The sequence below is a fragment of the Tubulanus polymorphus genome, chromosome 3, assembly GCF_964204645.1.
Source record: "Tubulanus polymorphus chromosome 3, tnTubPoly1.2, whole genome shotgun sequence".
In the NCBI taxonomy this organism is placed as follows: Eukaryota; Metazoa; Nemertea; class Palaeonemertea; order Tubulaniformes; family Tubulanidae; genus Tubulanus; species Tubulanus polymorphus.
In genome coordinates, this window is record NC_134027.1 from 7,895,021 (window position 1) to 7,920,115 (window position 25,095).

The 25,095-nt window shown below is 39.6% G+C and overlaps 2 protein-coding genes across 2 annotated transcripts; one reads left to right on the forward strand and one right to left on the reverse strand.

Annotated features, from left to right (window-relative positions):
- Positions 1-206: 206 nt before the first annotated feature.
- Positions 207-4,990, reverse strand: LOC141901288 (potassium voltage-gated channel subfamily A member 1-like). Its single transcript, XM_074788438.1, is given in 5 exon segments — positions 207-320; positions 1,423-1,502; positions 2,257-3,659; positions 4,742-4,797; positions 4,898-4,990. Coding segments are annotated over 5 exon segments (1,746 nt in total).
- A 9,777-nt stretch (positions 4,991-14,767) lies between these two features.
- On the forward strand, positions 14,768-24,764 carry LOC141901213 (calcium-activated chloride channel regulator 1-like). Its single transcript, XM_074788321.1, has 21 exons — positions 14,768-14,966; positions 15,061-15,355; positions 15,441-15,558; positions 15,684-15,846; positions 15,938-16,076; positions 16,375-16,487; positions 16,724-16,963; positions 17,069-17,425; positions 17,732-17,903; positions 20,710-20,880; positions 20,977-21,094; positions 21,278-21,437; positions 21,531-21,663; positions 21,759-21,865; positions 22,035-22,265; positions 22,350-22,646; positions 22,739-22,945; positions 23,037-23,319; positions 23,409-23,579; positions 23,765-23,992; positions 24,165-24,764. The coding sequence occupies exons 1-21, from the start codon at positions 14,772-14,774 to the stop codon at positions 24,635-24,637; spliced, it is 4,371 nt and encodes a 1,456-aa protein (XP_074644422.1). The 5' UTR covers positions 14,768-14,771; the 3' UTR covers positions 24,638-24,764.
- The last annotated feature ends 331 nt before the right edge of the window (positions 24,765-25,095 follow it).

Consider the following 25,095-nt stretch of genomic DNA (forward strand, 5'->3'; position numbering starts at 1 on the left):
TCTTTCTACTATAAAGATTGGTCATTTTTTCCAGTGCAGAATTACATAATTCCCCAATCACCCCGCGGCCACAGAATATAAAATGCTACGCGTTGCATATAGCGCATCTCGGAAACAATATCTACTTATAGGCGATGAATGGTGGACGGTGACACGTGACATTTCACGTCGTCGGAAGTAAGTGTCTCTGAGGTGACCAAAGCCAATCAGGCTAAATGTTCTGATTCGACTAAATGAGTCGTGTAAGCCACGAAATCGTCTCCGGTCTTATCTGTCTGAATACTGAGCAATATACTGATCGACACATGGCCGCCGTGCAGCTAGCAGTTACGCAAATAAGCGTTAAAAATCCAAATCGCAGTAGTCACGCCGTACGATGCATGATCTAAAGTGGTTCAAATTCATGATTGTACCCAGATTATGCTAAAAACGTTCTACAATTCCTTACTTATAACTTCGTATCAAAAAATTTTTAATTTTCTAAGCAGAATTCGATGACAGTTAAACTTCGGTTTTATGGCATTTTCTAAACTTGGGGCTCGATGGACAAATTTCGATCGGTTAATGTCTAATCGATCCCTCTGTTTAACATGGAAGCGTGTATAATATGGGACCGTTTCCATAATGATTCATCAGTTTTTCCGAGCGCCTATTGAATGATGAATATGAAATTTCCGATACGACACACAGCGATCGCATCATCGTTATATGCCACATTTGGTGACTTATATTTGTCGTCTGAAAAATCTATTGCAATGTAAAATACGCTCAAAACATATCTATTTTGGCTCTGATCAATTCCAAGCTGTCGAATATATTGATTAATTGATTCAATGCTCGTTTCATTATCCTACATCTCCGTCTACATCTTTGCCTCGACGCGACAGAAAAATACCGACCTACTTTTAAGATATTCCGAACGTTGATATAACTCTTTTACATCTTCTTGTATAGTGCTACGCTTGTCTACGAGAATGCTTGTTAGAATGTAACATGCGCTCATCATTTCCGAATCAGTGGTTTCAAAAGAATTCATCTAAAAGATCACCAATATTCCCGCTTTATCAGAATTGTGATAAGAACCCGTTTCAGTCGAATGTACTAAATTCTCACTGCTCAGATTGGTGTATATTGACCAACCATAGCTGGGTTTACATTCACATGATGTCCACTTTTACTTTTACCCCAGAAAAATATTGCGAAAACCAGTATTAGGTGCATACGATAAGTTTCTATGAATTCAGCCAATACTAACAAGATTATAGCTCAGCAATTTGATGGAAACATAGCCCGATACCTTCGCGCAAATCATGCAAGGATTTTACGTCAGTCGAATTCAATTGTTAACATCTTATCACTTTTTTGTTCTATACAGATATTTGTTCTACTATGTATAAGATAAGTAAAAGAAACGGATAGTACTTTGTTAACTTGTTTATTCGAAGTACGGGCTTTCGCTACGGTGGATAGTCGCATCATCAGGTGAATGAGTCACTCATTCACTCATTCACCCGATGATGCTGTTTTACATCAGTAGCGAAAGCTCGTACTTCGAAAAAACAAGTTAACAAAGTACTACCCGTTTCGTTTTACTTATTCTACACCGGGTAAACACGGCTCCTCTACGTATGTATAAGATGAAATTTAGAAAGGTGACCTGATTTTGCGTTATTTAAGGTTTATGCCATGCGCACATATGATTAGAAACTGCTTATTTTTAGAAGTAAATGGAAGATTTCTAATTATTGAATTTTATGTATCATTTTTCTAAATGCATATATAATAGACATATTATAGGCCTACATTAAGAAATACTTATCGAGAGAAAGTTTTCTAGAGTGCAATACAAGTGGGCATATATATTGAATGGTCGAGTGACAGAACGAAATATTTCGTACGCGAGGAGCACCAAACACTCTTCATACAGTTTTGATGCAGTAAACTTTTTTTTTCGTTATCAAATACAACAAATCAATAGATATACTAATAGAAAAAACACCATACGTGTGATAAAGCCTGAGTTAGTATTCGCAGTTTACCATTCCCTGAGGCTCTCCAGAGGTCAGTCAACTCATAAATCACTTTCATCGCGATGATTTACCGTGCAGCTATAGAACTTAAAACCAAACTACAAATTATCTAGCGCATGCTCAAAATCGTATGATAACAATTCGTTAATAATTATACATCTTTATCCAAAATCGCAGATGCTTGCTTTGGTGCTATTGAACGGTACGGATAACTATGCGTATCTACCTCGACCAGTTTTATGCGTGTAAAACTTGTTGAAATTTTCGGTTATGATTGGCACTGGTATGGCCAGTGTGAGAACACCTGCTAGGGCGCATATTGAGCCGATCAGTTTACCCCACGGTCCCACGGGGACTCTGTCGCCGTACCCGACTGTGCACATTGTGATCACAGCCCACCAGAATCCGTCCGGAATACTTTCGATTTGGGAGTCGGGGTTTCCAGCCTCACAGTAATAAATAGCACTGGAAAATACTAATATACAGACCATGAGCGCCACCAGGAAGAGGCAAAGACCTTCGATGCTTGCCTTGAACGTCAGAATGAGAACCTGTAATCCGGACGAGTGCTTTGTCAATTTGAATATCCTTACAAGCCGTATCACACGTAGGAAAGCTAGGGAAGCACTCGATTTTGCTTTTTCGCAACTATAAGTGGCTAGAACGTTGAACAGCGTTACGTAGTACGGCACGACGGCCGTCACATCCACGATGTTTTTGAAGTCTTTGAAGAATCGTATTTTACTCGGGCAAGCAATGAAACGAACTATCACTTCCAACGTGAACCACGCCGTGCACATGGTTTCGATTATGAAGAATGGATCGGCGAAATTCGGAGCTTCTCCTTCCACGCAATGAGTAGTCGCAAAAACCGGCAACGTCTCGACGCAAAACAATATAATAGAAATCACAGTAAATATTACTGATATAATCGCTGTCACTAACGCTAATTTAGACGTTTCCGGGTATTCGAACAGCATCCATAATTGCTTCAAAAACTTGTTACTCGGAAACTCTTTCGTATATTCCACGTAGCCCTCATCCTTCTTGTAAATTTCGATTACTTCCTTTTCGATTTCGAAGAATTCCAATTCAGCTATGAATACATCGTCTGGGACACTAGGTGGTCTCCTTAAACGACCGCCATATTGGTAGTAATTGAATATAGCCTCAAACGTGGGCCTGTGCCTATCGAAGAAAAATTCATTGCGAGGTTTATTGTAATATTCCTTTCGTTTGTCTGAATCACCGAGCAGGGTCTCCGGATGGCGATCGAACACAGCAACGCGTCCTTCAAAATACTGGCCGCTTACGTTTATAGTTATCACTTCACAGCCCAGCGACTTACAGTCATGTTTTTCTGAAGTACTTGGCTCAGGTTGAGATGAGTTTTGGTTAGCGCGACCGCCGGGTGAACCACCAAATCGGACGAACCGCCGTAACGGTAAATTATTTCTATCGTGGCGGTGATGGTGGTGCGGATGGTGTCTGAAAAAGGTCAGTTCGTCGTCGGTACCTTGGCGCTCGATTCGAATGATGCCAGGCGCCTGGCGACTGCCTGACATCACAGCAGGTACGGCCATCATTTTGCTGGAGTCCGGTGAAGTCGGTGTCCGCGAATTGCGAAGCCTGCAGAAATAGAAACAAGAAATCACGTTAAGCAGAATTTCGTACGTTTAACGCCATGCTTGCGTTGTGAGCATTTCGCATCCATCGCAACATTGGTCACAAAAATAAGCGAACGCCATTAGTGGGTTACATATACACGTCAACGGATTGATTATAAATGTTTGTGTACAATTCGTTTCTTAACTATCATCAATTGTTTTGGAGTACAAAATGTACAAATTAGATTGCGCAAGTACAATATTGTTATTCCGTATCGACGCTGTCGCGCGCTCTTGCTTTATTCTAGCCGGATTTTTCTGACGCGCGCATACATTCCCGTGCGCTGGAAGAGATTGCGCTGCGTAGCACAACGCCGAAAATGCCAATGTATTCCTAACTCCATTCTTTGATATAAACCGATTTGACAAACCGGATGTAAATATTTTCTCGTTTGGCGCGCGTCACGACGAGGCCGCAGCCACACTGACTGACTGCGCAACAAAAAGCCGAGATTTGTTTTGATCGATCGGGAAAGTATCGGAGAGAGAAAAAATCAAATCTCACAACAACCCTACTATTCAATATTCATTCGTTTGACGCGGCTGCAAAGATTAATACGAACGCTATGAGTGTGTATATATCAATGAGCCCGACGGATTCGACACACGTGACCTAGCAGCGACAGACGATAATCCATCCACGTTTCGCGATATGGATTAGTTCCGATTTGTGAAAATCACGTCGCGAAGAGCCGATCAATTGGTCGCTTCAGAACCGTAGCCTCTTTCGCGTTCCGTTATAAATCCGACCACTCTCGTACGAATTGGCAAGTGGCCCGACACGCTGCATCTATAGAACTCGACTGTGAAGAAAGGCTTTCTCGCATCATGCAACCTTTTTGCCTCAACCATACGAAAAACAATTCACAGATATTATTCAATTGTTTGCATCGATCGTGTTCATCTGCTTGAACATGACTTATAAATGACATGCCACTGCTACACTGTTCTATCGCTCGAGTAACAGCCTTGCAAGAGAAAATGCGAATCCTCGCCGCAATTTGATATTAAGCCATCATTTGATTATTGTCAAAATGTATATACCTTACACCCAAAGGAATGACCAAAATAATTGTCGAAATGCGTAGACTGTACCATGGCTACATCGTATGATATCAGAATTCTACAATGTAGCGCTTATCCACTTCAACGGTGAAGACTTGTTCGAACAAATTTTCAATTAAGCATCTTCGTAGCCACCCGTGTTAAGTTCAAATGGAAGTGGTTGACGCGTTGGCGTGGTGCGTGCGTCTGGCGCCAGGCGCTGGGAATGACAAGGAAAAGTGCGTACATATGTAGCGTGAGCTTTATACACGTTGTCTAAGAACTCGATAGAGGGTGGAGCTCAATTAATAACGCGTCACGATTCACAGGAAAGCAGTAGTGCGGTGATGTCACAGAAAGAAACTGGTGAAAAATGCATTGATACATTAGATACTGAGCTACGTCTGTTGTTCGGAATACGCACGTCATCATTGAAGTTATTTCGTAAAACTCCGTACATCAACTTGAAACAAGCCCGCCGAATGGCACTATCGATTTACGCGCTTCTATAAAGTTCAAGTGATGATGTGACATTTGTCACCGATGTATTGAACAGGATAATTTAAAGATTGATTTGTACGTTTCGCATATTGAAATTGAAAGTTATTTGTGAGTTGCTGTTTGAAGTACGGGATGGTGGCAAATTATCTAAATGACCTCACTATCAAGAATATTCAAAATATTAGGACTCTGGATCACCTTTGTTATGGGGATGAATCTATCGCCACTATAAGATTGGGTCAAGTCCTTTTAAACAAAGGCGATATAGTTTCTTTACAATTTATATACTTTTCGCGCGTAAAAGCCCTACTTTGGCTTTTACCAGTGACGAGATGACATGCCCGAGGAGAACGTTGAGCGAGTTGATAAGGCCGGAGTTGAGGACGACATTCACCCGGCTGCGCTGGCTCAGTATATCTGAGTGAATATAAAATGAAGTGCATTGTGTAATTGTCCATGAGCAAATCGAATATCTACGCTAAACCCAACCCAAATGAAATCAGCAACATTTGCATTATTATCAACAACATCTATCCCACGCTTTTGAGAAACAGATGAATCGACGTCGCTGGCGTGAGCTTCTAGAGTGTTTTTCGATATGACAATATTCGTTTCATCTGCAGTGGTGTGACACCACAATTTTTCTTCATTGTTCAACGAAATCCATTAAGAAATTATTCGAATAATCCATTATTCTCGTATTCGCTGTTAAAATCGAATCGGGTATTTTAGCAACCAAATCGAAAATCTTTTTTTCACAGAGAAAATTCCGCGGATAAATTGAAAAATCCATCAACATCTCATTAAATTGTGATTCAACGATGGGGATTCAATTTTCCGGACGTGTTCACCATCGTAATTTTCAAGTATATATTGCCATGCCTTCTTGTTTGAATGGAAACAATTGCAAATGAACAGAAAATGATACCTGAGGCAGTTTACAAACAAAAGATCTGCTGATCGGGATTTTACAAAATGAGCGGTAAAGTAGCATACCTTTCGCAAATTAATCGGTCACAATGATTTTGATATCTACTGACTCTCGAGTTGTGAATTAATATTTGACTCCGCAAAGAAATAGTATCTTATATTGAACACAACAGACAGCATAATAGACTCCTCAGACTATATTCGAATCATATCAATAATGAAAGGTCCATAATGTGCTAACTTTGTCGAGCATCGTGGAAAACATTGATTAAACTATACGGTCCTATTATCCATTTGGAGAGTTAGAAAGAATCATCTTTCATATCAGTATCCGTTTTTCGGGTGGAGACATCCATATCATTATATCTTCAAAGTGGTTGACTACAGACGACACAATGATATTATGGATCAAAATTGATAACGTAAAATCATTCGAGGTATGCACCCCAGACAAGGGGCTACAAGTGACAGCTAGGGTCATCACGAGGCTCGTTGCATAGACGGGAATGATCCTACTCATATTCCACTTATGGTAGTTATAAGCGCTTAAATTTCTTAAAACAATTGAGAAATCGAGGTGCATGATCGAAACTTTATGACAATTAAGGAAGGTTGATTCACCACAATGGAAGAGGAAGACATGTAAGGCGAAGCTCGTGTGACACTGTTACAGTAAATATCATACGTATACAAAAATAAATAAAAAAACGAAAATCATGAAAATGAAAACGTGTGCTTTCACTTTGGACAAACCTACCTCTAATGGGTGCAACTAGGACAACGGTTTTGGTGGAATGGTGCTTGGGTTATGCTGTGAGACGGTTTGCAATTGCGCTCCTTACCTATTCGACATTTCAACAAAGATGACCCTATTCCCCGGGTTTAAATTGTACGTGCACACCCATCCCGGAACCATGGTTCCGCGCCGATACAAAACGTAAATCCGTGTTTCTGACAGAGCGTACGTAGATTATTACAGCGTGTTCGACGCTCGGTGGCGACTAATTTTCTGACATCTCGGAGACATCTCTCGCTTGTCAATCGTAACGGACAACATAGAGTCGGTACGAGCACTGCGAGCAATAGCGAATAAGCCTTATTAATTCGCAGATCCGGCCTAATCGGTTGTGCGGGAGCCATCGCAGAGACATCTTCAGTCTTCAACAAGCGCCGTTTCTCCAAGTGTCATCAACACGTCAGATCGCTGTCACGTGACAATTTACAAGAGATTGAACAGTCAGTAATGCCGTGATATTTGCCACAGGTAGCAAATTTGAAATATTAATCTATTTGTCTCATCATCACAAATTTGATTAAATTCGATTTGTAACAAAACAATGATGATGAAAATAACCAAAAAAAAATTATACAATTGTACTCACGCGGTTTTGTTTAACCATACGTCAATCCGATTGCGATGTTACGCGGTATTCTCGAAGATTTCATATAAGCCATATTTAATTGGCCTAAAGTAATTTGAATCCGGTTGGTTGTGATAACGTATCCTACGACTCGTGTCCACTGGGAAATTAATACATTGTATCTTGTTTACCGCTTAGATAGGGGACGTTAGGGGTAACTGTTGGCGATGAAAGTAAGTTAACTAATGAAAGCACGTTATCAACATATCTGAGCCAGATTTTTTGATATCATTAAAAAGAGGTAATATTTCTGATTCAACATTATGTTAAAAAAGATTGGCTCGTGCTATGAGGGTTCCCCGTCATGGGCGGATCCAGGGGGATGGGTAGACAGTATTGGAAGGAAATTTAAGGGAACCTTTCTGATCTTAGTGCACACCCAGTATCCAGGTCAATGCGAGCGCCGAAGGTGCGAATTCCATATAGGGGGCCCCAGAAAATTTTGAAAATATGTTACCATTTAAAGGCTTTTAGAGGGCTTCTAGAGACTAGCAGAGCAATCCAGAATAAACGAATTCGAGACAAGATTTTAACAGATGCGGATAAAAAATGAAGCTGGCGAACCCATGAAAGAATGGTTGTCGCCAACTTCGCCTAGTGCCCCTATAATCTTTAAAAGTGCCCCTTAAAAATTATACAGAATACGGCTAAGTGCCCCTTCATTGTTAACAATCGGCAAAAATTGCCTCGTCTTCACATTTATCCTTATGTCGTGTGCCATCTTCCAAACCAAAAGTGCCCCTAAAATTTTAAAAATTAGGCAAAAAAGTGCCCTTTTCTTCAACATTTTCCGCGTATAGTGCCCTCTTCTAAAGTACGAGTGCCCCTTTAGCCCTCCCTGAAAAGGCAAGGACAAGGTGCCCTCATCTAAAGCATGAGTGTCCCTTGCAAAAGGAAAGTGCCCTTTTTAATTTATCATGATTAAAGGCTTTACAAATATGATTATCTCTCCTCACTTTCTCGGCAGCAGTATTTACCGATTAATTTTATAATTATGCCCGGATTACGGACACGGAATTAGCGGTTACTGAAATAATGCCGTCAAAAATATTGCCGGTGAAATTTCGAAGGGCACTTAAAAATTCTAGACCGTATTGGGCAATACGGCTAATACGGTCTGGATCCGCCCCTGCCCGTATGATAATGACAGTTGTTCGCTGGAGTCAAAATGGACAAATAAAAATAAAAACCGATAATACAACCAGTAGGAATGACGAAGATTATATTAAGGGAAGATAATCTGCGTTTGAAAGATCCAAGAGTAGCTGTCGAATGGGGGACGTAAGCACGAAAAGTGGGGTTACGTCAACAGATATATGCGATATATAAATTTATCGTTATAAGGAATAATATTCTTGCCACTCTTCCCCAGGTCGTATGCTGTTTTAATTCACTTTTTATTAACAGTAACTAAAAGAAAACATTCTAAATCATGGTCTTGACATCTTAAATTGTATGCAAATCAATATCCAATTTCTAAGGGGGTACAAACAAATACTACTGCTCACCCCCTGCGTTAGGTCTTTAACCCATGTCCTTCCTATGCTTTCTCCGTCGGCCCAGAAAGGAGTGAGTTATCTATTGGCCTAGTTTATGTCAATTAGCTCAACGACCTAGGGAATAATGGATAAGCTTTTCTAAATGCATTTGATTTCTGAGAATATCATGATCATAAAGGAGGCACCAAAAGTAATTCCGTGTCCAAAAAGGTGATTCACAAAGCCCAAAGTGGTTTCGTCTTCTTTTCCATATGTTGTTGGTGTTGCGATCATTTGTTTTTGTTCTTACTAGGGATTTCTGCAAGTGGTTTTCAATTTCCCATTACATACATGTATCCAGGTAACTTGCACATGACAGTGCGCGCGGGTTACGCGTGTGGCTAAATACGAGAAATTGCCCGTGGCTGTGTCGACATGCAAGGAAAGGCTATCACACTCCATGCGAATATACTTCATGTAAGTGAAGGGAGGCAATGTGTTCATCTGATTGATTAAATTGATTTATCTGATCGGGAAGAATCTGTTACATTTATATATATATGTATATAACTTCAAAATCGCCTTGTACTAGCAAGGTGGTGCTTAGAGCTTCGAAATATCAATGACAGCAAGTGAATTGAAAATACATGTGTACAGTGATGCTGTTTTGATCGTGAAATAGTTACAGTTGATAGTAATGACATTGCACGCATGCACACAAGGGGTCAGAGGTGATCAAATTGTATCTATTCAAACTAACCTCATAATTAGCAAATAGAATTCAATATCACATCTTACCTTTCTTCAAATAGGAGATCCATTGGTGCGTTCGTCATCAAGAGCACACCAAATCAAAACAAGCACATTTAAATGTGAGCTTATTTTAATCGTATATTTGCTCCCCGTAGTTCAAGATGGAAATGAAAATCCGTGGACAAAAATACCAATATTCTTAATCGTTTGGAGTGTTTTGTCATTCATTTTTAGGCAGTGCCAGGAAATCTATAAAATGCATTTCTTACTCTCTTTCATGTCACTCGTCTTCTTTTTAATTCATCAATGCGATAAGAGGAAGAATCTTTAAGATAGAATATCTCGATGAATGAAAGATGGAAGTGGCGGAGATAATCATCCTGTTCTGGGGAAGGATCTTATTCTCGTGAACTACGTTGATCCGATATGAACGTGACTGTCAAGAACTGACCATGAAAATACAGATGTGTCCAACAAAACGAAGTTCCGCACAATCTTATCGAACGTATGTCTCAGGAAATAATTAGGGACTGAAATTCCTTGATCTGATGTCTATAAATGTGACAAAAAATGTTTAAAGCATTGTCACCTAACGCCTATAAGTTATGACGAGATATACTGATTTATTTACTGGTACAAATGTTACGGTGTATGATGATAAGCATAATTCATGATACCGCTCCGAAAAGAGTAATCAGTTAACGATGACAATGTAGATGCATATAGGAAATTTGCGACTATCTTCCAGATATAATGAACCATTCAGAAACATTCTCTGTGCCAATACATCATCTTACATAAACACAAGTATAAACAAAACAATATCCCAATGCCTAATTTAATCACGGCTTATTAGCTTCGTCCAGTGTCACACCAGGAAATGTGGTTGATTGTGTACCATTGTCAGACTTTGGAGGTTCTTCGACAATGTTTATGTCAATAGTACTTCAGCGCACCACGGCGATACCATCGTCCTCCTAACACTCGGTGCTCTTGAACAACCTTGAGCAAATTGTGGTGTCGAACAGCGTGGCTATAAGACAGACTTAAATCAAATTACTTCTACTTAATCATATCTCTAGAAGATTATTTCATCTGTCTATTATTGATAGTCTATTATGTCTTATTGTATTCCAGAAACACATACTATAGTATTGGGTAACTAGATATTTGCTTTCAATGTTTTCAGAAAAACGCTTACCCATGCGCATTGAATATGATTGAAAAAAGACGATGATTTTGTAAGAAAGAAATTTATATATTCTAGAAAAAGAAATTTCGTTCCTCTGCGAAGCGTGATTGGAATGTAAAGTTAGGGAAATAGCACCAGTTAATACTGTTAAGTACATCGAGCGTTAAATCATGCCTATTTGATGGCTATTTCCCATCATCGTAGCATATATTCGAATATTGCCTTAGATAGTAAATTATCAGTAATAGATGGAAACAATCAGTCAACGATAATGCCATAAAACGACGCATTAAGAATTGTTCAGGGTGCTAATGATGATGGTGATGATGAGGATGACGAGCGTACGATACAAAAGCCACAGCAGTTGAGAAGGCGATATTTGAAAACATTTTAAAATGCTTTACATGCGCTTGGAAACTTGGCCTCAGGGACGATGGTCTGGAACACGAGTTCGCAAAATCAAGGACGACAGCTTTTCCAATACGCGAATTATTGTAACTGTTGCTGATTTATGACATTTCTTTTCGCAGCAAAAAATTTGGTATTTAACATTTTGGGCAAGAGGTCAATACTGACAGTTCAGTATCGGATAGTGATCAACGACCACGTCATGTAAATGTCATATTAGCCAGAATATCACGACACGGAGCTGAAATGATTTTCATCAGCCGCAAATACTGACACCCACGAAGACACCCACGAAGTGTAAGGTCAAGGGTGATCTAACGACAGCAAATCGGTATATCTGGTTCCGTTTACTATGCAATGAGTGACATGAGTTCTCTGTAATTTCCACAGGTACATGCATTGCAAGGCGTCGGGTAACAAAAAAGCCCCGTTGGCACTAATTTTCTATTTTTCAATCTGTTCGTCTGCAGAAGGAACGCATCAGATATGATATCAGAATTAAACTCTTTTTTAGAATCCAGCCTGCGGAATGTTTGTAAAGAATTTTTGAAACCCATCTAGCCCAACGCACACGACGTAGGGAAACACGGAAACTGGACCATGAAACATGTTTCTGAGCGTTTCCCTGTGTCGTGTGAGTTTACAAGAAACGAGAATCATGGTCTCAGAAAAACAATGTTTCCGGGAACAGGCATATTTTGATTCCGTGTTTCCATGGTTCTCTGGTTCCTTGGTGTCGTATGCTTTGGTCTTCTGCAAGTGCAAGTTCCATATTCTCTACGGTTGACAATGATATACCGTGAGCTGTTAACAAGTTCATATCATCATGTATGAATGCTTGGGCCTTGATACTTGCGAATGCATACGGGTTAATCATGATAAGAATGTAACAGCGAACAAGTTCATCGACTATCTTTTATATCTATAAATATCATGCATTCACTTGTACAAGCAACGGTCGCCCTTAAAAATTGAAATATTGCTTTTACCAGTAATGGGTAATATATCGTATCGTAATATAGAACTGATAAACCGTAACATACGAAGCGATTGATACGGACCGTAGATTGATTGAAGAAGGGTCGCGACGACCCAGATCAATCAGCGCAGATAGCTACGTAGCAAATTGAATGACAAGATCAAATAAGTTTTAAGTGGCCAGTGGACACGAGATACTTTCCTGTCTATCTCACGGCCCCGCTTTAACGCAAGCAATCATTTTCGCCGCTGACCAACGCATTTGTTTTGATATATTCATTTCTGAAACTTGTACTATTTCAAGGTGATAGAAAAAAAAACATTTTTTTCAAATAGGTCTGTGGGTCTGTGAACATAAGTGTTAACATAGCTACCCGTAGAGTTCAGTGTATTCGGTTGAGACACAGCGAGATGAGCGTTGTGCGGCACCAATGTGCCATCTAACATACGCTGAATCTATCTTCCATTTGATACCGCTACATCGTATGATGAACTAACCCGATATATATTGCCTATGTAATACATATTATATCGTATATTTTATCAATAACACATGTTTATTGTTTCATACAAGTCAATAAAATCGATGATTGAATCGGGGGTCTTTCATCGCAGAAAACATCCGTACGTTCGAAATAACTTCACATAAACATCATATATATCGGCTGTTGGTTTTTTCATTAGGATGGAAATTGTTGAGTATTTCAATTTGGAAGGTAAAATAGGTTGTAAAGAAAATAATTCAAATATTTCATTTTTATCAAAATGATCATCAACTTAACCCTGAAACCATCATCTAATTAATTTAAGAATTGTTTATGGTGTTTTATTTCTGAAAAAAGGCATTTTCACATCTACACGATGAAAATTCAAAAATATATACGCTCCCACGTAGCCAGCACCTGTAAGCTGCATATAGTGAAATCATGGGGCATTGGAAAATATGATATCAAATAATAATGAAAGTCAATATTACTAAAAATTTCAGTAATACCATAATATCTATAATATATATTCAATATCGAGAGTTCTACCAGTCTGGAACTTCAAAATAGTGGTCACGTGATCACTGCAATCTTTATATCGTTCGTCCCATGGTCAGGGCGCAAAAATTGATTCATACAGTTTAACTTATATCTGATGTTAATTATTTTCACTGTTTAGTGATTATTTCAACTATGAATGCTAACAATACATTTCGATATATGTATGAAAGAACAGCTGCGGGGATTGAACCGCATCGTGTTTCTAATTAGAAGGAAGCTGAGTAGTTGCTGAGGTGACAATGTAAATCGCAGCGGGGTTGGCCTGAAAGCAGCGGTGACAGTTGGATTGTTTCAAAAAATCGATACATTTCGAGATGCATGATTTTATGTGTGACGTCCGTCTAGTCGACTATAAGCCCGATATCGCCATGGAAAACCGACCCTCGCAAAGAAACGACCGTCTTTGCAGGCTTTTTCAGTTTCAATGTCCGTTATTTTCAATTCAAACTTGCACTGGTCAACTAAATTCCTTCTACATGTAGTTTCCCAGATCCAGTTTTTTAATCTCTTGCCAGAATATTTCATTTACATTGCTTAGCTTGATTAAAGACTGACCGTTTTCTGCGTTTGCTCCAGTTGTCCATCGGTTCCCGCAGAATCCATGGATCCGATTCCATCGTACAATCGTTAACGTCTGCCATGGTGTCACACCAAGTCCCTGTATGCGATGCTGCCACGGCATTGGCAAGCACCATCCATTCCCGAGGTGTGATTGCACCAAACCGTTAATCTCTTACTGACCTCTATCCGATCAAAAATTAGAATGACGTCAACACGGTCGGTTGTAACTGTTGCACGAGCGCGTGTCATAGATGCACATGCATCACTTGGCGTAGCGCGTTTGGGCTAGCCTATATTGTAGAAAAAGTACTCGACACCATGCGCTTGTTGAAAAGGCAGCTGTTTAGAGCTAGTACTTAATATGTTATGAAAAATAATCGAGATCCGATACCGGTTAGGGAAATGCCGATTGATTTGGCCTGATCTTTGATCTTAAGGATGAACATAATTTAGAATTGAAAAACTGAGATGAGGTGTAACACCCAATGTCATAGAACTCATCGACTGCGCTTTGAATGTAGACGGAATTTTGTGTTTTATGTTGGAATAATTCTCGTCAGAAAACAAGTGCAAGGTTGTTTAAATTGAATAATAACCTTTAGTCTGCTTATCACACATCAACTCATGTGAAAGAGAAGGGCAAATGAAAAAAAAGTATTACGGCCATGCGAAAAGAATGTTCAATCTTATCATGTATGTATGACATGATTTGTAAGGTTGCGCGTTATCGAGATTAGGCCGGGTTGTATTTTGAGACATGACATGTTCAAATCATTCATCGTTGAAAAGATGGATTTAAAATCAGCTCTGCGATTAATGTGTTTTCTAGGAATGCAGCACTACATCCTGTCAGCTAACCAAAATGGCATCAAACTTGCGGACAATGCTTACACCGGCATCGTTATAGCTATACATAAAGATGTACCACACAATGAGAAGCTACTCACGAACTTGAAGGTATTTCTGATTACAATTTTTTTTTCAAATGCGTTTGATTCTCAGGCTTGTTCATAACTCTAAGATATGTTTTTATGCAAACAAAATTTTTAAGGATTATTTCATCGAAGCCTCGGACCGACTGATGAAAGCCACCAGAAGACGGGCGTATTTCAAAGAAATTACCATTCTTGTTCCGTTGACCTGGCCGCCCAGCGACCAATACGAAACAGCTCACGGCGAAACGTACGAAAATTCGATGATAAGAGTGGAGAAAAGTAACCCTGTCTTCGGTGATAATCCGTATGTGTTGCAAAATGCTGGTTGTGGTATGCCTGGTGAATACATGCACCTCACTCCAAGCTACTTACTCGATAAAGAAAACACGTATTATCGATGGGGCGATCCAGGTAATTTATCCGAAAAATCGATTCTAATTTCCATATATTCCACTCCATTCGTGTAGTAGCACTGGTGCTCCCCCTGTACTTCCAGCAAAATCTATCGTTCACGAATGGGGTCACCTTCGCTGGGGCTTGTTTGATGAATACGCCAAAGACAAGAACGCCGACAAACACTTCTATTCCGTGGGCAAACAAATATTGCCCGTAAGGTATAACCGTAGTACTTGAATAGTTTTACCGGCCGAAATGCCGTTTTATGTTATGTTATATCATTCATAGCAAATCGTTACCGGCACAACACGAATATGATTATGTATATTTTTACAATTCATAGGTGCAATAGTGAAATTCAAGGTAAACCGCTTAATATCATAACACAAGGACGTTGTAAAATAGACTTCGATACGTTGCAAGTGGAGAAAGATTGTCGATTTATACCAGATACCGAGTCTACCGAGTCGAAGGCTTCTATTATGTTTATGCAGTATCTGAATTCGGTAATTTCGATGATATACACATGCTTCGATAAACTACATGTCAAGATTCTAAGACGGCTGTTCAGTGTCAATATCATTTTCATTTTTGCAGGTGACCGATTTTTGTGACGATGGGACGCTTAATGATGACGGTATCATACATAACAAGGATGCCCCTAACTCACAGAACCGATTCTGTTCCGGGAAAAGTGCGTGGGAGATAATGCGACAACACGAAGACTTCAAAAATGGTGAGTTGTAGGAACAAAAAAAATCAACAAATTCGATGCAATGTGGTTTAAAACATGATTGCTTATTGAGAAATCAATCATACTCTCACTCATTAAACAGTATTTACGTAAAACATAGGTGAAAGCCACGATAAAAAGAGACATGCTCCGACATGCTTGTATGTAAGTAATATAAGTAATATAAGGAGCGACGATGGGAAATTCGCATTCATGCCAATCAACGGACCAGACAAGAGCACATCTTAAGAAATGCTCCTTAAGTCTTCAATAACCAGATATGCAATTTTTTTTCGTTCAGATGCTAATCCGCCAAACACAAATTTAGACGGCACAAAAACAAATTTTCGCCTGGTGCAAGCAACAAATCAGCGCACGGTTCTTGTTCTCGACGTCTCTGGATCGATGATGGATGTAAGATTTTATCTGTAAATGTGTCTTATCATACGACACCCTCGCTTGCCAGGATTTCCTCCTTTCAAAGCTCACGCCTACAAAAACTGCTTAGCGGTAACCTGTCCGCCCAAGACATCTTGGGCATTGTAATAGACCAATGAAGGGTTTTCGGCCAGGGTTTGTGTTTGAGTGAGCTTCGCCGAAAGAAAAGCAAACCCTGGCAAGCGAGAATGAACTGTATTTAATTCTTACAGACATCGAATGAGGCTAGATTGACTAGGTTACGACAGGCCGTTCGAAATTACATTTCGAACACTGCCGAGGTGGGCAGTCAGCTGGGAATCGTTGAGTTCAGCAACGACGCGATGGTAAAGCAAGAGCTGCTGACGGTTAGTGATTCCGCAGCCAGACAAGCGATGTTAGCTAACATTCCAAATCACGATGACGTTAGTGGTGAAACTTGCATCGGTTGCGGTTTGTATCAAGCAGTAAACGTAAGTTTAACGTCAACCATACAACGGAGAAAATCGAGGAAATTTGGCCTTTTCTGTAACAGAGTGAATCTGATAACTAAATCAACTTAACTCCTCCGATTACAGTTACTCAAGAAAGTTGACAAGACCATTCAATGCGATGGCCATATCGTATTGGTAACTGACGGGAAACAAAATCGTTATCCATCAAAGGTCAATAATGTATCCATTGGGGTACCCGTTGAAAGTTCCAATGCTGAGGAGGAATACTTCAACAAGATTCAATCGCAGTGTCGCCTAGTAGTTGACATTATTGCCATATCAGAATCGTCTTTTGAAGATAAGCTACAGGACATGTCGGACGCGACGGGTGGTCGCTTGTTCTTCTATGACCAGGACACATCGACGACAACACTCTTTGATGCATTTGATGCAATTGCCATGGATCGAGGAAGCCGCAGTGCAGCGCACCTTCCTATAACGGTAATACAATCTTGCTATTTCTTCGACATAAGAAAGAGACACGTTGAACACTTTTGGAAACAAGATCAGCATTTTAATAGAACATGTTGATTAGGTCATTTGAATAAGAGAGTTCCAATTACATCATTAGCTATATGGGGTAAAATCAATTCAAATTCTAATAAGAACCAGGCTAATACTCATTAGATATTGAAATTCATCGAAACGTGCTTCCCTATAGCTAGTTTCTCTATAGATACGGAGCAAATGAGAGTTTAAGTGCTTATTTTCCGCTTGCCCTAGATGGTATTAGTATTATGTTGACAGGTCGACAGTTTAAAAGTTGTTGTCAATGACAGTATGGCAATCGTGGGTAATTTTGTGATAGACGCAACAATCGGAAATGGAACAGTCATGACTTTTTCCTATGACGATAAAGTAACAGTGAAAGTCACTCGACCAGATGGCGCTGTGATTGATCAAACCTCGGCCAATTATCAATGCGACGATGCATTTAAGACGATAACAGTTTCAATTCACAAAGCAGCAGAGGTTCGTTTAATTTGTAGCATTGATATCACTCGTTTATTCGTATGAGTGCTACCGGTTACGAGTTCAATCTTGAATTAACAATCTTTGTCTTTTTCACTATCTGAAAAAGGGTATTTGGAAGTACGAAATAACGAGGCAAACAAAAGGGAAATCTACTGTAATGGTCAATATAGTTTCTCGCCCACTGGGCGGTGATCCCATTATCGTAAAAACGAGTAGGCCTACTGTTTCAAAAAGCGGTGGTGAAAAAGTCTCCGCTTTCGTAACAAGAGGAAATACCGCACCCATCATTGGGGCCCGTGTTGACGTTGTTATGGGAAGACCAACGAAGGGAACTACAAGCTTTCAACTACTCGATAATGGATCCGGTACAGTTAAATGCATGGCTACCTTAATAAATCCATTATGCCCTCACTAATGTATCATCACAATTTAGTAAGTCTGTATTTCAGGTGTTGACTTACATATGGATGACGGTATATACAGCGGCACAGTGCCGATGAAAGCAATTACAAGTGACGGCACTTATTCGATGAAAATATTTGTCCGTGATCGCAATGATGGAACAACCTACGTCCCCAAATTGACTCATCGTCAAGGTGCTGCTGGGTTCCCTCTTAATAACACAGGTACGGTATGAATCAAATGATATTTCCAATGCTAATTACTGCCAGTGTAACAGATCTTATCTCAAGACTTGTCGGTGATAGATATATCCTCCGAAAAGGAAGAGACTGGTGAATTTCAAAGAGTTATGAACGCGGGGATGTTATCACTCGGGGGCTCTACACCAGACCTGCCGGATTATGTGCCCCCATCTAAGATAATGGACCTAGAAGTGACGCAGGCGATTCCAGAAAAATCAGCATTTCGATTGCAATGGACAGCAGTCGGTGACGACGTTGATCGTGGAACCGGTAATCAATCGACTATAGTAATCTAACGCGTCGTACTCTCTCAATTTTGCATTGTCATGAATTTTTTGAATAGCTTGTAAAATTACTTTCGTAATGCAGGTGCTTCTGATACTTTTAAGACTGATATAAAACGATTTTAACCGAGATTGAGATACAAATATTCTTGTTCAATTTCAGTTGCGTACAACGAGGTGTTTTTGTTTACTAACTTGTCGCTGTATCAAGATCAGATTCAGCCTGACGTCACAGCTCTCATCAAAGCTACGAAGTCGATGATCCTCGAAGGTAACCTATATGACCCGAAACCTGCCGGTGGGAACGAAAATATATTGGTTGCTGCCAGTCGTGCAATATTGGATGAGAGTAACGGTACGTTTTACGTTGCTGTCCGATCAGTTGATGCAGCTGCCAATGTTTTAAGCTATTTGTCAAATTACGTGGTGGTTAGTGTCGAAAATCCCGAGTTGGGAAGCGAATTCGATCTTTTGAAAACTGATAACAAGCTGCATGAAGGAACTAACGTCGGTGCAATAGTTGGAGGAGTGATTGGTGGTTTGTTAGCCATTGGTATTATCATAATTTTGATTCTTCTATTCATGTCAAGGCGCGCTAACGGAGATTTATGGAACACTGTCTCTGGATCATTCGCAAAACTAGTTTAAATGAAAAACGAGTTCGTTTATATCATGTTAGCTATACGGGCGTTGATCTAAAAAAGGAATTAACATGGTTATTCTTAATGTTCAATAAAATCATCCTTTTGTTGCACCATAATTGTAGTAGTTCCTTTATAGAATCGTTCTTCGTAGTTTCTATGAAAATATTTTCTTATCTATGTCCAGAAGACTAATCCGTATATGGTTTTACGTAGAATTTATTGCTTAGATATAGGATGTGGCATTGAACTTCAGATTAGATTGAAATGAATCATTATTTGGTCTAATTTGATAAGGTTTATTTTTCCGTTACGGATAGAAATATACTTAATTTGATAAAAAGCATTCAAATGATTTAGCCTAAATACCCAATACATGTATCGTGCTATCTCATTTGGCATATCAACGATCAAATGGTTTAATTATTTGTAAAACGTTGTTTATTTATTTTGAAATTGCAATAAATTTTTCCTGTAGAACTGTATTTCTTACTTTTTACCACGAAATAAATACGAATTCTGCTGCTCTGCTTCTTGTAGAAGTACCGGAGTTAGTACGCTTTTATGATGCCAAATCACATTCCATAAAACCAATAAAACCCAAATGGTCGTGACCAACTAACGAACAGTGATTATGAGGTCATTGATATGAAAATAACCTCTTGAGAGTTTTTAAGTAAACCTTTCTAATCATTTTGTACGTGTAGTACGGCCAGTGTCAAATGTGCTCGTCTCCAAGATGAAGATTGCTTTACATTTTGTACTGATTTTGCTGATACCGGGCGGTGTCATCTGGGGTAAGGTTCTAATTGATGAAACCGGTGGTTATGAAGGTGTCGTCGTCGCTATAAACAAGGACGTACCGGAAAACCATACAATTATTACCAGAATAAAGGTAAGTGAATATTTCTCAAAGAATTCTTGGTTGTGAATGGTGTATGTATGAAAGATGGAACTTGACTCTACATTCGGCATCTATCAATTTTTCTATTCAAAATTGTACCTAGGGGACTAAAATGTAATCATATAACCTCTAAATTCGACATTTTATCACGGATAGGAATACTTTACCGAGGCCTCCACAAGGCTATTTCGTGCCACAAGAAACCGCGTGTACTTCAAGAATATCACAATATTGATTCCAAAATCTTGGTCGAACAGGAACTTGAATGTCCCACGCGGTGAGACGTTTGATAACGCTGTCATCAGAGTGGACAAACCTAATCCGATCTTCGAAGGCAATCCCTACACATTGCAGACAGGAGGATGTGGTGAACCTGGGCAGTATATACACTTAACGCCAGAGTTTTTCCTCGACAAGACAAAAACACTCCATAAATACGGACCTCCGAGTACGTTTTTTACTTCACATATCTTACAGTCAATATTTCAGACGCAGTGAAATTTCACCGCTTAAGGTCATGCACATTGAATTCTATTGTTTCAAGGTCGCACCATAGTTCATGAATGGGGACATGTTCGTTGGGGTCTGTTCGATGAATATCCGGTAGAAAGTCAAGGAGATCGTTACTTCTACGCTAGAGGTAAACGTTTCTTGCCAGTAAGGTAGGTCGCCCGTATTGCCTAGTATCTCGTCATTTTGAAATAAAGGTATAAAATTCAGATGTAAAGTTCAGTACGTAAAATGATTTCTTGATTTTCTGGTAGACGTCAACTTGCCTAATGCGGTACGAAGAGCTTTTCTTGAGTTGTTATCTCATTCTTGCATGCGTGTGTATATCTTAAAAGGTGCAACGACCAGATCGAAGGGATGTTTGTTGTTCCGGAAACATCTGCCAGGTGCAAAGTCGACTATAAAACGATGCAAGTTGAAGATGCCTGTCGTTTCTACCCGGTCGCGGGAAATACCCCAAAGTCTAGCATTATGTTCATGCAGTTTTTAGATAGTGTACGATCGAATTTAGCAACTATGATAAATCGCTGTGCACATCATTGTTGTCAACTTCATCCAAATATCCATCGGATTCTATAATTTTTTCAGGTCGAAGATTTCTGCGACAATTCCGATGACCCCAGGACCCGTCACACCTCAGACGCGCCAAATGCGCAGAATCGTTTGTGCAACGGTCAAAGTTCATGGGAGGTCATGCGCAAGCACGGTGATTTCAGAACAGGTTCGATAATAGTCCAATCGCAAATTTTCTTACGTGAGTATCTTTCGCGATGTCAGATAGCAACCAATATCTGAACAAATCTTTTGATTTTGTAGCTCGGAATTACAGTATTTCAAGCATCCCTGGCCCAGTTTTTAATGAAGTTCAGGTTGGGGATAAACGAGTGGTATTGGTTATGGATGTTTCCCCAAGCATGAAGACAGTAAGATATTCAAGCCAATTGATTCTCTTTCATTCAAAATTGAATTTTATTCTATCGGAAACTTAAATCAGCTCCCGCTTCGGCTATACATTTTCTTACTTAAATCAAGACCTGATGAAATTAGAATTATTAGAAATATACATTTTGATAATTGGATTATCAAATACAGGCAAGTCGGTTTACTGTTATGGTAACAGCCGTCACAAAATACATCATGACAACTGTAGAAGCTGGGACGTTGCTTGGACTCGTGACATTCAGTTCTGACGGCAGTATACTGATGAATGTAACCAACGTTGGAAACGACACCGATCGCAAACACATTGTCAGTAAGCTGCCTGTAACATACATCCAAGTTGGATTGACGTCGATTGGTGGAGGACTGAGAAGTGCACTTGATGTAAGTATTTTGGGCATTGAGCTCTTTGATTATCAATTCCAATACAGTATCAAAATCTAATCCATTCACCAAATCTATTTTCAGGCGTTGAACGCACACAATGGTAAGTGCGACGGGCAGATTTTGCTGTTTAGCGATGGTATTGAAAACACGAAGCCGTCCCTTGATGAAACTATGCCTGCAGTATTGGACTGTAAAGTTATAGTAGACACGGTAGCGATATCGAAGAATGCAGATAAGCAATTGGAACAACTAGCAAGGCGGACAGGTGGTATGTCATTTTTCCAAAAAGACGGAGATGAAGTCGTTGACCTAATGGATTCTGTGGATTCCACAGTGACACTTCGTGATAGTGTTGGGATGGAAGAACCCCACGTGACGGTATTGTAAAAATCATAACGTTTTCCTAATTCAATCATTCAGAAAATCTATTGCAAGCGCTTCACTTTACTATACCATTCCACACATTCCAGGTAGAAAGTCTGACTATGGAGATAACAGCTAAAAGCCAAGGAAATGGAGAATTTTTCATCGATGAAAGTATAGGCCATGACACCACAGTAACGATCATTTCAAACACGACAGATGCATTTTCAGTTACTTTTAATGATCCCAATGGTAGTTCGCACACGGCCAAAAGTAGTGGTAGTAGTTTGGTTCACGGTATAAGTTTGGCGAAGGTAAGGTGGTCATTTATTTTCAATAGTGTTAATAACTAGTGTCATTATCTTATCCTCAGTATCATTTCCTAGACATATTTGGCTATTATAGGCGGGAACATGGGAATACATTATATCAAACAGCGGACACCGGTCGATTTCGATCAGTCTGAATGTAATGTCAAAGCCGCGAAAAGGAATTGAGCCGATAAAAACATATGGGTTTGTGAACTTGGGTGATCGCGAAGTTATCTTCAGTCCCACATCTCGGGTCGGTGTGTTTTCGCGGGTTACGCAAGGATATGCTCCGGTGCTGGGTGCTAAGGTCATCGCTATTATAGGTCGCCCATCCAGTACGAATGACACCAGCCTTGAGCTGAAAGATGACGGAGCGGGTAAGCTATTTGCTCGATGATTTACAATCAGTGCAAATGGTATCGGGATCATATTTTGCCACCATACGTACGTATGTATTCTAATATAGGGTCCGATGTGATGAAAAACGATGGAACGTATTCAGGAACTTTCATTGCCAGTAAATTTGATGGAGATGGTCGTTATAGCGTCAAGATAAAAGTAGACGGTGTCGACAGTCGAGTTGTGGTCAAAGGAGATGGAACCGGTGCCGCTCCCATTCCGCAGAACATCGATAGAAGTATCTATCATTAATTTCATTTGGATTAAGTTGACAAAATGATTACTGCGTGCCCAAATTATTTAGAATTATAAAAATTAAGTAACCGCAGCAGTATTTTCACATAGAACAAGATACAGCCTAGATGAAATATATGTCGAATAAATTCAAACAGGACCTAATCTTCAAATCATTTTCAATCTCAGGTTTAGTTTCTAACAATGGTACTCAAACCAGACCAACTGGGCGGTTCGTGCGACTTTCATCGGCCGGAGTATTCAAAGTAACCAACTACACTTCACCGCCGGGTGGAATACTGGACGAGATACCTCCAGCTCGTGTAACTGATCTGAAAGTAACAGCAGTAGATATACTTTATCAAACGGCAACGCTCGTTTGGACGGCCGTCGGAGATGACATTGACCAAGGCAGCGGTAAGTGGGCTTATTTCTTTCACTTCGAATGGATACCTGTTAGATCGTGATTACAGACTATAAGAGCTAACTTAATCCGTTTTGAAAATAATATCTAAAGATCTAAAGCTGTGAAGATTTTATTACCGGATTGGCTGGTTTTATCAATAGAATTCTGATATTTCTCTTTCAGCAAAAACCTATGAAATAGTAATTATTTCACCGACAGCTCAAAAAAACATTAGCACAGAGGATATCATATCGGGAAATTATGATAAGTCGGTACCGTCGGGTCAGACAGTAATTATAGCTGTAAATACGTCTACGTTTGATATAACTCAAGGTAGTCTGTCTTTCGGCGTTCAGGGAATCGACGAGGCTGGAAACAAAGCAGAGATGTCTAACATCGCCACAGCTATATTCGTAATTCCGGAGGGTGCCGATTTTGACATGATGAACGGGCCACCGATAAAAATAATTCCACCCAAACCTTACGAAAAAATCTACATCATTGTAGGCGTTGTTCTCGGCGCTATTGTATTAGTGTTTTTTATTGTAGCACTAGCAACGTATATTAAGAGAAGGGGTAAGGTTAGCACTGCGAGTTATATGGTGAATTACGAAAATAGCAGTCGTAATGTGATAGTGCAAAGTGAAATTGCGTAGAAACTATGACGAGATTAGAAAAAAAAACATTGTAAGAATAACCAATAACCAATTACAATTTCATAGCGATATTCCCAATGCTTTTGTGCAAAAAGGTGATATTGTATCGATTTTCAGATTCCATTTGCGCGAGAAAAAATGTAATAAATTCAGCGTCAATGTATAAATCGATGTTTCTATTGCAAATATGTTGCTCGACCATCGCACAGATGAAGTTGGGCTCCATAAGTTATCCTGCATTGTCATTCATTTTTTCCATTTTCTAAAAACTATTTGTATCTTTTTATCATATTTCATTGGTCCCAGGTGGATTTCGACAGTCTTAGCAACATTCAAACCGTGTGAATCTCTTTTCAGTTTTGTAAAATTCATGTTTTAGATTTGCAACAATGCGACTTAAGAGCCATATAAAACAAACTGTGGCTAACGATGAGCGTAGCGGCAGCACCTTACGGTAT